This window comes from Notechis scutatus, chromosome 1 (assembly GCF_049901735.1).
Source record: "Notechis scutatus isolate UNSWTSFEM ecotype Mainland chromosome 1, rNotScu1.2, whole genome shotgun sequence".
Taxonomy (NCBI): domain Eukaryota; kingdom Metazoa; phylum Chordata; class Lepidosauria; order Squamata; family Elapidae; genus Notechis; species Notechis scutatus.
In genome coordinates this window covers 248765888-248779363 of record NC_142009.1, presented here as the reverse complement: position 1 = coordinate 248779363, position 13476 = coordinate 248765888, and the positions used below count along the sequence as shown (strand labels likewise).

The following is a 13476-nucleotide window of genomic DNA, read 5'->3' as shown; positions in this document are numbered from 1 at the left end:
TTTAAGAACCCATCTGCTTCACTATTAGATCATTTGGACTGCATAGTTCCTGAATGCATAATTTTAAGAAATAAATATTATTGAACATTTTCACAGTGTAGGTCACAATGAAGTAATTGGAGTCTGTCAAGTAGGCAACGAAGCAGAAAGTCTTGGGCGAGACCATTGGAATGAAATGCTCTCCTACCCCCGAAAACCCATTGCACGCTGGTATCCACTTGCAGAGGTAAGACAAATGAGCTTTTACAGGAAGATGATTTTTTGCTTAAAATTACTCTTCCTTCCTTCCTTCCTTCCTTTCTTCTCTTCCTTCCATCCTTTCCCTTCCTTCCTTTTTTCCTTTTCCTTCTTTCTTTTATCTTTCTTCCTTCCTTCCTTCCTTTTTCCTTCTTTCTTTTTTCTCCTTTCTTTTCTTTCTTTCCTTTCTTTTTTCTTTCCTTTCTTTCCTTTTCCTTTTCTTTCTTTTTTTCTTCTTGTTTTCTTTTCTTTGTTTCTTTTTCCTTTTTCCCTTTTTTGTGTGTGTGGTGGGTGAAGGGGTGCTGATGGTTTTGAATCAGTATTGATGTATGGTGATTGCCTGGACCCTGCAGTTTCTTGGCAAGATTTCACTAGCACTGGAATAAAGAATCCGTTTGCTTAATGTAAATCCAATAAAACATATTGGAATCCCTGGGTTTATATCAAAATTGATGCGCAATGCAAATAAAATCTGTTCCTCAGAGATTTTCTCTTTTTTATATATTTTTAAAACATAAAATTATTCCAAGTTAAGGTAAAATCCAAATAATATACTGTACCTAAGAATATTTAAAAAAAAAACTTAGATTTGGATAGACAACCAGATTGTCATTCTCATATACAGCTTTAAGCTTTTAAGGATGGTGCTTTATATAAGGCACTAGGTGGTATATATGGAAAAACAATTTCAAAAAACTTATTGTTATATTTATATGGAACTAATGTAAAATAATTCCACTTCAGTGTCCAGAGCGATGTCAAACTACTTTGACATTAAAAGTAACATAGAGATTAGAACATGCAGTCGAAAGCTCTCCTCAAGTTGCAATCAGATGCCTTTGTGTGTTTTTTTTGTCTTTATTTAGGGCCCTATTGAGCAGAAATGTTCTGCAGGCCTTCTGCGCATTGATGGCTGCCGAAGAGGCTTCTTCACTCTTTTAACCTATTCAGCAGAAATTTGGCATTCCTGTTGAACCCTTACTTAGCCACTTTCTCAGGGGCCATTCTGCAGAGAGTCCAAAGGGGTTAAGGCATCCCTTAATTCCGTTATTTGGCCGTCACCTTTTCCCCAACCCCAGGATTTATAAATCCCAAGCCTTAGAAATGCAAAACTTTTATTAGTTACAAAGATGCTCCTGAAGCTTTCTACAGTTTTCATTCTAACATAGTTACCTGTGTCTATCAGGAACACCCTTCTATTTTTACTGATGGGCTTTCTGTTAAATTATATAATAAGTCACATTGTCCCAGTCAAGAGGATAATCCATTTTGATATACATTTTGAAATTTATCAAAATCCTATTTTTATTATGGTTATTGTCATAAATACGATCTTGCCACATCCTACTTGCCATTCTTTGCCAGTCATACTATTGATAAACCGCTCTTGCAAATTTACAGTCTATGAATTACCATGCAATAAATGTTCTAGAAATTTCCACAAACCGAACTCTAACTCCTTTCAATATTCAAGATGAGCTGCCTGCCCGTAGCCATACAAAAAACTCAGAAAATAAGATTAAATTTATAAAGTTTCCTTTTTAGTCACGCTTGAAATGTCCTTGTAGCTGTCTAGGTGGCAGCATGGATAGTTATAATTATATTGTAATTTATATTCAGTACAAAATTATAATTAATTGTAACAATTGTTAGGGGTGGTTGAATGGTCAGCCCGATGTTGAAATTGTAAAACAAGGGAAGGGATAAATTCCTATATTTTTTCTGATTTTTTTTCCCTATTGAAAAATTAGGAATAAGAGTTTATAGTCATAAACGTATTTAATATTGTATCCTAAAAGTACCCTCTAAATATCTATACAGTGAGAAGCCTTTCTCAGGCATCATTAAAGTTATTACCTTGAACTGGAGGGTGCATTTCTGCCACTTTCCCCAAAGCGAAGGAAGGATTTGATACCTTCTTTATATGTTGCCTTTCTTGTTCACTTTTATAGAGGTTGGGAATCTGGCCCTTTCCTTCTACCATCTTGATGGGTAGGGAAACTAATAGAGTGAGCAGCAAATCATTTATTTTTCTAGATATAGAAGCTACAAGCTTGTTATCTGGCCTTTTAAAATTCCTTTTGCCCCTGCTATTTTTTTCTAGTTACATAGTACATATGACCTAGGTTAGCTGAAATAAGCTGGTCTCCCAAATCTTTCATCTCAAGATATCTGGAGTAGCTGTGGGCCTGATGAGAACAGAGCAAGTCTAAAGACTTATGACTCTTTTTCTGGTTCTTTGAGATGATTTCCCTCCAGGTGAACAGAGCAGCACAGAGGAACTAAGTAACAACGTTTACTTCTTTACTAAAAGATAAGAGTTCTGAATTCTATATATTAAACTCTATTTTAAGTGTATGTATATTTTTGTAAATTATAAATTGGAATTATAAATTATAGTTAAATTTCTACTAAATAGATATTTTGTGACAAAAGCACCCACCAAATATGCTTTTAAATTTACAGATCAATCACTTTTCAATGTAATCCAAATCAGGCCATATATATTGTTTTGTTTTCAAAGTAACAAATTGATTATACATCTGTAAAACCTATTTTTAATAAAAAGATCTATTTGTTCTCTACCCAACCAACCACAAACTAAAATGTATTTTCCTCTAATTTCAAACATTTCAAAAACCTTTCAAATTTTATTGAGGCACTATAAATAATTACATGAAACAATTTTAAATGTATCTCATTGTAGACAGGAAGCTTGTGGATTTTGTGGAATGCTTCAAATCATGTTTAGAAAAACCATGACAATACAAGACAAATATTATTTAGAGAGGCATAATTGAAGTAATAACACCATATAGTAAACCATCCATTACAGCTTTCACTAACCTTCTGCAAACAAACGTATAAACTTTGTTCTTTCATTAGATATGTGTTGGAACAAAAGAAGAAAAGTTTTGATTATATGTAGCTATTGGTACTGTCTTGGTTGACTGGTTGGTTGAACTTCCATTTTTCTTTGTAACATTGCCTTAAAGGGTTGAAAAATCTGATGTTCAAGCCCTCATTCTAGGGGAAAGGTCAATTAATTCAGCTAGTAGATTTTGAAGAAAAAGTTGCTACTTAGCCGATATTCCCTGCAGCCTACAACAAATCTGTTAAGCACTATTTTTTATACTGTACTGTATGCAAGATTACTGTCAATCAAAAAGTGGAATGGCTGACGAGTTCCTAATGGAAAATGAGTCTTCCCCAATCTGATATCTTTCAGACACGTTGAAAATTCTTCAACCAGCATGGCCATTATGGGAATTGAGGACCTGGATTAGGGAAGCTGATGTAGACCAAGACATCTTGATTACAGTATTTTTTTAAAATACTCTGGAGTTATGTGGTTTGGTTAATCAGATTTGTAAACCAGTGTTGAGAAAGTCTGATATCACCGATTCATGCCATCACATGCATAACAGAGAAAAGAATCAAAAGAAATGCGTCATTGCAGAGTTCTGCTCCTGAGGATACAGTCTCATCCTTAAAGATCATAGGCTAAATATCCCATTTTTGCTTCTATGTTAAGTTCTCAATTAACAAATCAATTTTAGAGAATAAAGGATCTCCAGACCTGTACATGCATAGCCACACACAGACGGGCACACATATTTCATGCTACTTCACCTCCTAAACATTTGAGTGTAATCAGCCATTTAAAACTCTACTATATTTTCTAGATGCCTCTGCAGGTGATTGTGGGTGCTTATTTGTCAATCAAATTTATATAGTTGCCTACCTCAGAAATATGATTCTGGGTGGTGCACAAAAAAATAGTCTAAAACATCTGTGTTGTTGTTAGTTGCAAAATCGTGTCCGACCCATCGCGACCCCATGGACTATGTTCCTCCAGGCCTTCCTGTCCTCTACCATCTTCTGGAGTCCATTTTCTACTGCTTCAGTGACTCCATCCAGCCACCTCATTCTGTAAAACATCTGTAAGCAGCCATTAAAAACAATTAATTATAACTGTAAAAATTGTCAGAGAATAGGCCAACATTCTATATAAACGTAACATTTTGCACAGTTCCTGTTTTCCCAAGGCTGCTGGGGAAAATCATGTTTTTAAGAGATTTCTGGGAGGCATCTCTTTGAGTGACCTAATGTTCCCACTGACATAATGTTCCAAAACTACAACAGAGATAGCACCATAATAGACCACAATATATCTATCCACTCCATCAAGTCACCAGGCAAAGTATTTAATGGATAAATACTTTGCCTGGTGACTTGATGGAGTAGATAGATATAATCAGGCAGAAGCACACAAACAACCTGTTCCAATATCATGTTATGGTAATATACACAGACATAGACTATCACATGCATAACAGATGGTAATATACACAGACATAGGTAATATACACAGACATACAAGTGAAACTCGAAAAATTAGAATATCATGCAAAAGTTCAATTATTTCAGTAATGCAACTTAAAAGGTGAAACTACTATATGAGATAGACTCATTACATGCAAAGCAAGATAGTTCAAGCCGTGATTTGTCATAATTGGGATGATTATGGTTTACAGCTCATGAAAACCCCAAATCTACAATCTCAAAAAATTAGAATATTACATGCAATCAATAAAACAAGGAGTGTACATAGAACAATATCGGACTCCTGAAAAGTATAAGCATGCATATGTACTCAGTACTTGGTTTGGGCCCCTTTTGCAGCAATTACTGGCTCAATACAGCAGGGCATGGAAGCTATCAGCCTGTGGCACTGCTGAGGTGTTATGGAAGACCAGGATGCTTCAAAAGCGGCCTTCAGCTCTTCTGTATTGTTCGGTCTCATGTCTCTCATTTTTCCCTTGGCAATGCCCCATAGATTCTCTATGGGGTTCAGATCAGGCAAGTTTGCTGGCCAATCAAGCACAGTAATCCCACAGTCATTGAACCAGGTTTTGGTGCTTTTGGCAGTATGGGCAGGTGCCACATCCTGCTTGAAAATGAAGTCAGCATCCCCATAAAGCTCATCCGTGGAAGGAAGCATGAAGTGCTCCAAAATCACCTGGTAGATGGCTGCATTGATCCTGGACTTAATGAAGCACAGTGGACCAACACCAGCAGATGACACGGCTCATCAAATCAACACAGACTGTGGAAACTTCACACTGGACTTCAAGCATCTTGCAGTGTGTGCCTCTCCATTCTTCCTCCAGACTCTGGGTCCTTGGTTTCCAAATGAGATGCAAAAGTTGCTGTCATCAGAAAAGAGGACTTTGGACCACTGAGCAACAGACCAGTTCTGTTTTTCTTTAGCCCAGGTAAGATGCTTACAGCTCATGAAAACATTTGTTGTTCAGGAGCGGCTTGACAAGAGGAATACAACATTTGAAGCCCATGTCCAGGATCCATCTGTGTGTGGTGGCTCTTGATGCACTACCTCCAGCCTCAGTCCACTCCCGTGAAAGTCCCCAACACTTTTGAATGGCCTTTTCCTGACAATCCTCTCCAGGCTGCAGTCATTCCTGCTGCTTGTGCACCTTTTTCTTCCACACTTTTCCCTTCCACATAACTTTCTATCAATGTTCTTTGATACAGCACTTTGGTAACATCCAACTTCTTTTGTAATTATCTTTTGAGGCTTTCCCTCCTTATGGAGGGTGTCAGTGATGGTTTTCTGCACAACTGTCAGGTCAGCAGTCTTTCCCATGATTGTGATTCCTACTGAACCAGACTGAGAGACCATTTAAAGGCTCAGGAACCCTTTGCAGGCGTTATGGCTTAATTAGCTGATTGGAGTGGGACACTTTGAGCCTAGAATATTGAACCTTTTCACAATATTCTAATTTTCTGAGATTGTGGATTTGGGGTTTTCATGAGCTATAAGCCATAATCATCTCAATTATGACACATCACGGCTTGAACTATCTTGCTTTGCATGTAATGAGTCTATCTCATATATTAGGTTCACCTTTTAAGTTGCATTACTGAAATAAATGAACTTTTGCACGATATTCTAATTTTTTGAGTTTCACCTGTACATATCTGCATTGATGCTGCCATCTCCTTGCTGTACACCATCATGAATGTCCATGTTGCCATCTGATAAATATGGTGCAGTTTTTGAAGACTGAGTGCAGCTAAACCTTCTGGAAGGGGCTTATGATTTGAGTATATCGTTCCATGTCAGGTTTATAAGAAAACATGGGATCTGGTTTGATTACTTTGTTATTAAATGTGTCAACTTAAACTGGAAGTGCCATAATTCACCTGAAGGTGTTCTGCAGCATGTATTATTCAAATTATTCCATTTAACTCTCCAAGCAAATGGGCTGAACCTAGAAAAATCAATTAATCCAATCTGTATACATATAGACACACACATGCACATAAATATATAGGAAAATGAAACAAAGGGAATAAAAAAGGACTTTTGAGCAGTTCACTCAATCTGGGAGATATGTCAGATCTTTCCTTTTTTTCCTTTCATTTTTCTATAATACTAGGTTGACATAACTATATATACTATATAATTATTTATAGTAAAACCTCAAATCAACTGGTCTTGATTTAATTATGCAGATAACACATACTTGGATTTAATGTACTCTTTCATCCAGAACTGCTTCATTAAATTGAGGGTTTTACTGTATATTCTCTTTGTTGTACTAAAATTGGTTTAAAGGAAAAATATGGGTTAGACTTGCTTCCAATGACACTAAAGCAGCATAATAATGGTTAAAAAACAATGAAATAAGAAACCTTATAAAGAATTGTCACTTCTAGCCCTCTTTTTTTAATCCAAGAATAAAGTAGTTTCTTAGCAATTACAATGAAATTAGTTTTATTTTAGTAGTTTGTCATTGGGGAGGGGACTGCCTGAATAACACATAATGAAATACCATATATGCAAACAAAACAAATCTTTTAATCGTACCTTCAAATTAAATATGTGCATTGCGTGATCTCTCTTTGTTGTATCTCTCAAGTTCCCCTTTAGACATGCATCCCAGTCTTGAAGTTTTTAATATCTTCTGTCATTGACTGTGTTGCTACATGTGTAACTCCCACATAAATTTCAGATGTAGAAATGTGAGGAGTTTGTGCTACTTGAAAGATACAGCACATTGTATGAAGCATTAATGAAGAAGATACCTTTCAAGCTAATGAGTTACTCTCTGTCATAATTATCACCCTCAGCAAATATTATTGCTTTAAATTCAAATAGCTGTCAGTAGAAACAGACTAACAAGGAGCTGGATTTAGACTTGATGTTCTGCAAGAAATAAGTTCATTTGTGCTAAAGATTTAAAGCCACTCATAGGTATCATAATCCCAATGATACTTAAAAGGACAAAATGTGCACTGCAACATTATAATTCAAGGTCCATCCTTTCATTCTCACAACGCAACATTGCACACAAAGATATTGGGGCAGAAGTTTATGGGAAGTTCTGGTGCACATTTGGTTATTCCCCAAGATTGCCTGTAATGCCTCTGGAGATTCCTAATGACAGAAAAGGCAATTTTTGTTCATTGAATAATATTACTTCTAATCTAATCTTTAAAAAGAAATGATGAATTTCTGTTCTTTAATGTCATCTTTTCAGTTTCATATTTGGTCACCAATCCCTTCCAAAAATAATAATAGGATATGAAAACAGTCAATTATATAGAAATACACTATATATATATTCCTTTAAAATTCAAATTATACCACTAGGGAGGTGACCAGTAAGTGATAGCTCAAATAGCACTTGTAGAAAAGTAAAACAAAATAATCCTAAATTAGGGGAATAGTTTAAGAAATTAGTGGAAAACCTATTTTAGGGACTTTTTTCTCTTTGTGGTTATTTTAGCAATACAATGTGTCTCCATTCTTGATGTTACAGCAAAAAGATGGAAAGCACCTTTGTTCAAAACAAATTGAATTATTCTTGATTTATCACAGCTTTGTTTCATTCTGATACTATACTGTACGACTACAACTTACTATAAAATTATTGAACCTATGAACAAATAAAGGCATTTGAATGAAATTGTAATGGAAAAATAATTATACCATAAGGTCCATTTTTACAAGGTAGCTTGTTCTATTATTTTTTTATAAAAATTATATTAATACAAGAGAAGGGAACCCTAAAATCTATTTCACTTTGATTCCCACTGTCATTAAATATTGTTCATCAATGTGGAAATTAGCATCATTCTCTAAAAAGTTAATAAGCTGTGGCTAACTGATATAAATGCAACTGTGCACATCATTATGTTCAAACACTGCATTAAGAGATGGCTTCTAATGCAGTGGGTTGGGCAAGGAACAGTTGTTGAAAGTACATCCGTGTCCTGCAGTTCTTTCAAAGGGCCTCAGTCACCCTGAAATAAAATTATATAAAATAAAAACATTAGGATGGGACCCCGTTCAGAAAGGATAACACGGGTGATCACCTCAGCAGCTAAATGAGCTAACTAACTTGTTACAGTTCAGGCTTTTCAAGAAGATGGACTCTCGTGTTTCTTTTCTAGTGTTTTCTCTTTCTGTTTTTCTTTGATCAAGACAGAGTGACTACAGGTGACCATTTATCATATGGAAATGTTTCCCATTGTGTTTGTAGGCATTTGAGAAGTTGGTGATCTTTTATCACGCTGCAAATAATAATAATTGCACTGCTTAGTAAGCTTTGATCAGAACCCTCTAGAGAATTTGGAGGGAGGGACAGCTCAAACAGTTTATCAGATGATTGCAAGCACATGGTCTGGTATCTGCACTTCTCATAAATAATCCACTGTATACACTCATTATTAAACTGGAATGTTTTATTCAGTTGCATGCTGGATACTCATCCTTCATTTTTATTTACTATCTGTCTCCAAAGGTACATAAGTAGAGGTCCTGTTATTTTTAATATGACTTTGCTTTTATGACATACTGACATTGTATTATGCTTTGATCTTTGCTGTTTTGTTGGTAGTCTTTGTACATCTATGTTTAATGTCTAATTTTGGAGCATAAAGTTACATCCTTGTCAGGGCTTTGTCAACTTTGTGGACTTTATTTCTCTTTGTTCGGTAAAAGTACTGCATGATTCATTTGCTGTAACAATTTGAGGGATGAAAATTACATTTCTTAATTTTATAAAAAGTATAATGTTCTTATAAATACAATGAAAATGTATGGTGATTTTATTTATATAGATCTAGTCTGTATAAGCAATTCTGTTCTTAATAAAAATGATGTTGTGCCATTGTAATTTATGCCTATTTTGTATTTATATATTAAAGTTGATGTGGATATTTAAAAGACGTTCAGTGTTTTAATACTTGTTCCTTGATTACCATGTGCGTTTTCTCTCATGCAAAAGCACAAATTAATGAGGGGAACAAAATAAGCATTTGCGTTATTCAACTAGGAGAGGACAATGTAACAAATAAATGATGATTGCATCGTGAAGTGAAAATCGGCAAGATAAAAAGCTGTTTTTGTAGAGTTAAATCACATTTCCTTAAGCACCAACAAGCAACTTAAGGGCAGTATTGTGATTTGATTTACCCACCATATTTCATTTGAATGTAATTTCTCAAAGTGACAGAATATTATTTTCTTGTTTAAATGAGTAAGATTGACTTTCTGTTCATGTTTGACATGACACTTAGCTAAAATATTAGATGTGCTCAGCAAGTGTGGTCTTGTACAAAAGGAAAAATTGTGAATGACTAAGATGAATTCATACAGATTTCTTTTACTGAGAGTTATTGCATTGCATTCACATTGAAAAAAATGCTATTTTAGGGTCCTTTCCTTTCCTCCTTTCCCCTTCCCCTTTCCCTTCCCTATTCCTTTCTTTGAGTTTTGGACTCCTGGTGGCTGCCTGGACAAATTCCTGCAGTTTTCTCGGCCAGGTTTTTGGGAAGTAATTTGCAATTGCCTCCTTCCTAGAACTGAGAGAGAATGACAGCCATCTTGCTGACTTTGTGCCTAAAATAGGACTAGAACTCACAGCCTCCTGGTTTCAAGCCTTAACTGCTATAGCAAACTGACTTTTTAAATTTTTTTGCTTTGTTTTGCATTTAACCCTACCAATTCATTCAGACTATCTTCTAAGTAAACACTTACCAAATTAGACTATAAACACCTTTTCTAATACAGATTGACTTGTGCAAAATTCCTATGTTGGATGGCAGAGACATGTATAATATGAGTTTTCTGAATTGCTCAGTTATCATCAAAAAAGATAGTAATGCACAAGGACAGGCTGCATAGTTTCTCTGTATTTGGGGACTTCCCCAACAAGTATGACCAATTGTTGTAAAACTTGTAATCTCAAAATGTTGTAGAACTCCAAGCTACCATCCCATCTGACACCACATAAGAAACCCATCTGACACCATATAAGAAAGAAGGCTGATAGCCTTCAGAGCTATGGATTTCATACGGGACAAATCAGATTATAAAAACATTTAATATTTAATATTAATATTTGACTCATAAAACTGGACATACTTTGGTTAATCAACTTTGCAGCATGCCTATGGAGATTCTGAGTCATCCAGGTCATGGTTGTCCCAAAGATGCTTTTTCAAGAGGCAACTGGACTTTCTTGTTTTTCTTTGAAGATGTTTCGCTTCTCATCCAAGAAGCTTCTTCAGCTCTGACTGGATGGTGGGGAATGGAAGGATTTATGACATCATTTGCATTCTTTTTAGAGAGTTGTTGAGGCCACCTGGAAGTTTGTCTGTGACCTCAGGATCACCTGAGTAGTGCAAATGGGTGTGGAGTCTATGGACAATAGCTGGAAAGTCTCATTTGTGCCCATACACGATGCCTTGTTGAATCTTAGTCATTGCTTGGCAGTTTAATTGCACTGCATTCCCCAGAAAGAATATTAGTGGAAGCAATCTTAGAACCACTTAGACTCAGTCTTACTGTGCATGATTCATCCCATCCAGGTTCATTACACAAATAGAGACATTCCCTCATCTATGTGACTAAAATTTTGCCTGATAGTATATAAAACGTTTTCACATAGCCATAGATTTGCAAGTTTTAATTGTAACATTATTTACTGTGATCGCCAGGTTGAAAGCATTCAGATATAGTTTGATCATCACCTTATACTTTATGGCTTGACAGTAACAAAATTTTATTTTTTATTTTTTATTATTATTATTTTTTATTTATTTGATTTGCCAATTGTTTACAAGATAATAAGTATAAGTGTATACATAGTTGTGAATACATGAAATGGGTACATATAAGAAAAATAAAAGAAGAATAAGAGAAACAATAGGACAGGGACGGTAGGCACGTTGGTGCGCTTATGCACGCCCCCTACAGAAAAATCTATAAACCATTTGATGCTGAGGTAAAATATAGGGACATCATTATTTTCTTCAATCTAATTATGAACGTGAAATCACTTCCTGCTATCTCAAGCCTAAGTCGTTTGTCAATGTCTAATTTATTTCTATTAAAGGAGGAAAAAGGAAAAAATTACAAGAGATTCCAGACTCATCCCCAAAGTCAAACAAATGTAAAGGTTGTAGACTACAGTTAAATGCCATTGTATTGTCATTTATATTGCAAATTGTAATGACATTTTCTTTCATGTACTCTGCATAAATTGTCCAGTGATTTTTTTCTTTCTGTCTCATTCTCCCCTTTTATTTTTTTTCAAAATGATTAAGTGAAGCTTAATATTCTAATTTAGCACAACTAATCTCTGGAGCAGCTAGCAGTTCTTAAATGCCGCATCCCATAACCAGAAGTATTAACCAATTACTGACCAAATTTGTGCTTTCCGTTATTATGATTTATAAACCAATAGGCAGGGATCACACAGTATACCAAACCAAACCCAAACAAATATCTTCATAATTTAGCAATAAGGTTATTGTAAATTGACACACAAAACACTGAAATATTTATTTTGCTTCTTATCATTCTCTTGGTCATAAGTAGTTACCACAATTATTGAGGCCCATTCAACCTGTTATTATATTATCCTGTTCTATTTACTAGTAACCATAATAGTAATAATACCTGAAGAAAATTTTGGATTTTCCTCTTAGAAATATAAGTTTTTTCTCAGGAATGGAGCAGACAGATGATAGAGGACTTGAACACCAGATGCTTTACCGAGTTTCTTCTGTTTAGACTTCCCAATTATAGGAAGAGGTACTAAAAATACTAAGAATATGAAAATCAGCAATAAAGAATACTCGTCCTCTTTAAGCAAAATGTCAGGCTTTGATTTAAGACTGATAAAAAAGAATGGGAGAGACTTTAAAGGCCACAGATGACAATGGATTCCAAGTGAAAATTCCCTCTCCTCTAGTTAACATTATTTATTTATTTATTTATTTTGATTTGTCAATCGCTTACAAGATAATAGGTATAAGTATATACATAGTTATGAATACATGAAATGGGTACATATAAGAAAAATAAAAGAATAGGACAGGGACGGTAGGCACGTTGATTCGCTTATGCACGCCCCCTACAGACCTCTTAGGAAAGGGGTGAGGACAATAGTAGACAGTCTAAGGTTAAATTTTTTGGGGTTTGGGGAAGAAACCACAGAGTCAGGTAGAGTATTCCAGACATTGACCACTCTGTTGCTAAAGTCGTATTTCTTGCAATCAAGTTTGTTGCAATTAACCTTGAGTTTGTATCTATTGATTGCTCTTGTGTTGCTATGGTTGAAGCTGAAGTATCCATTGATAGGTAGGACATTGCAATGTATGATTTTATATACTAAGATTGGACTGAAGGCAGCGTAGTTCTAGGTTTTCTAGGTCTAGAATTTTGAATCTGGTGGCATAAGGTATTCTGCAACGAGTAGAGGAGTGGAGAACTCTTCTTGTGAAATATTTCTGGACTTTCTCAACTGTGTTAATATCAGATACGTAATGTGGGTTCCAGACTGATGAGCTGTATTCGAGTATTGGTCTAGCAAATGTTTTGTATGCTCTAGTTCAGTGATCCCCAACCTTTTTGACGCCGCGGCCTGGTACCGGCATCAGCTGGGCGCCGCGGCCCGGTACCGGCATCAACTGGGTGCCGCCATCTTTTTGACGAAAAAGTGCTTCACGGTGAGGTCATCGGAAAAGATGGTGGCGCCAGCGCTTCGGTGAGCTTTTTCGGGTAGAAATGGCTTTCTACCCGGAAAAGCTCATCGAGGCTGCGCCGCCATCTTTTTGATGAAAAAGTGCTTCCGGTGAGCTTTCTACCCGGAAAAGCTCACCGGAAGCACTTTTTTACCAAAAAAGATGGCGGCGCCC

The 13476-nt window shown here is 35.7% G+C and overlaps 1 protein-coding gene across 3 annotated transcripts in view; it reads left to right on the top strand.

Moving 5' to 3' along the window:
* The window catches only part of SYT9 (synaptotagmin 9), a 116257-nt gene extending 110749 nt beyond the window's left edge, over window positions 1-5508 (top strand). Inside the window, exons 6-7 of one of the 3 annotated variants that reach the window (XM_026664813.2) lie at window positions 97-226; window positions 1104-5508. In XM_026664813.2, the coding sequence (XP_026520598.2) occupies window positions 97-226; window positions 1104-1211 (238 nt within the window). In that variant the 3' untranslated portion in view covers window positions 1212-5508. Of the gene's footprint in view, window positions 1-96; window positions 227-1103 lie in introns of those variants that run through there. The other 2 variants (XM_026664814.2, XM_087951027.1) reach the window with 2 other exon arrangements.
* The last annotated feature ends 7968 nt before the right edge of the window (window positions 5509-13476 follow it).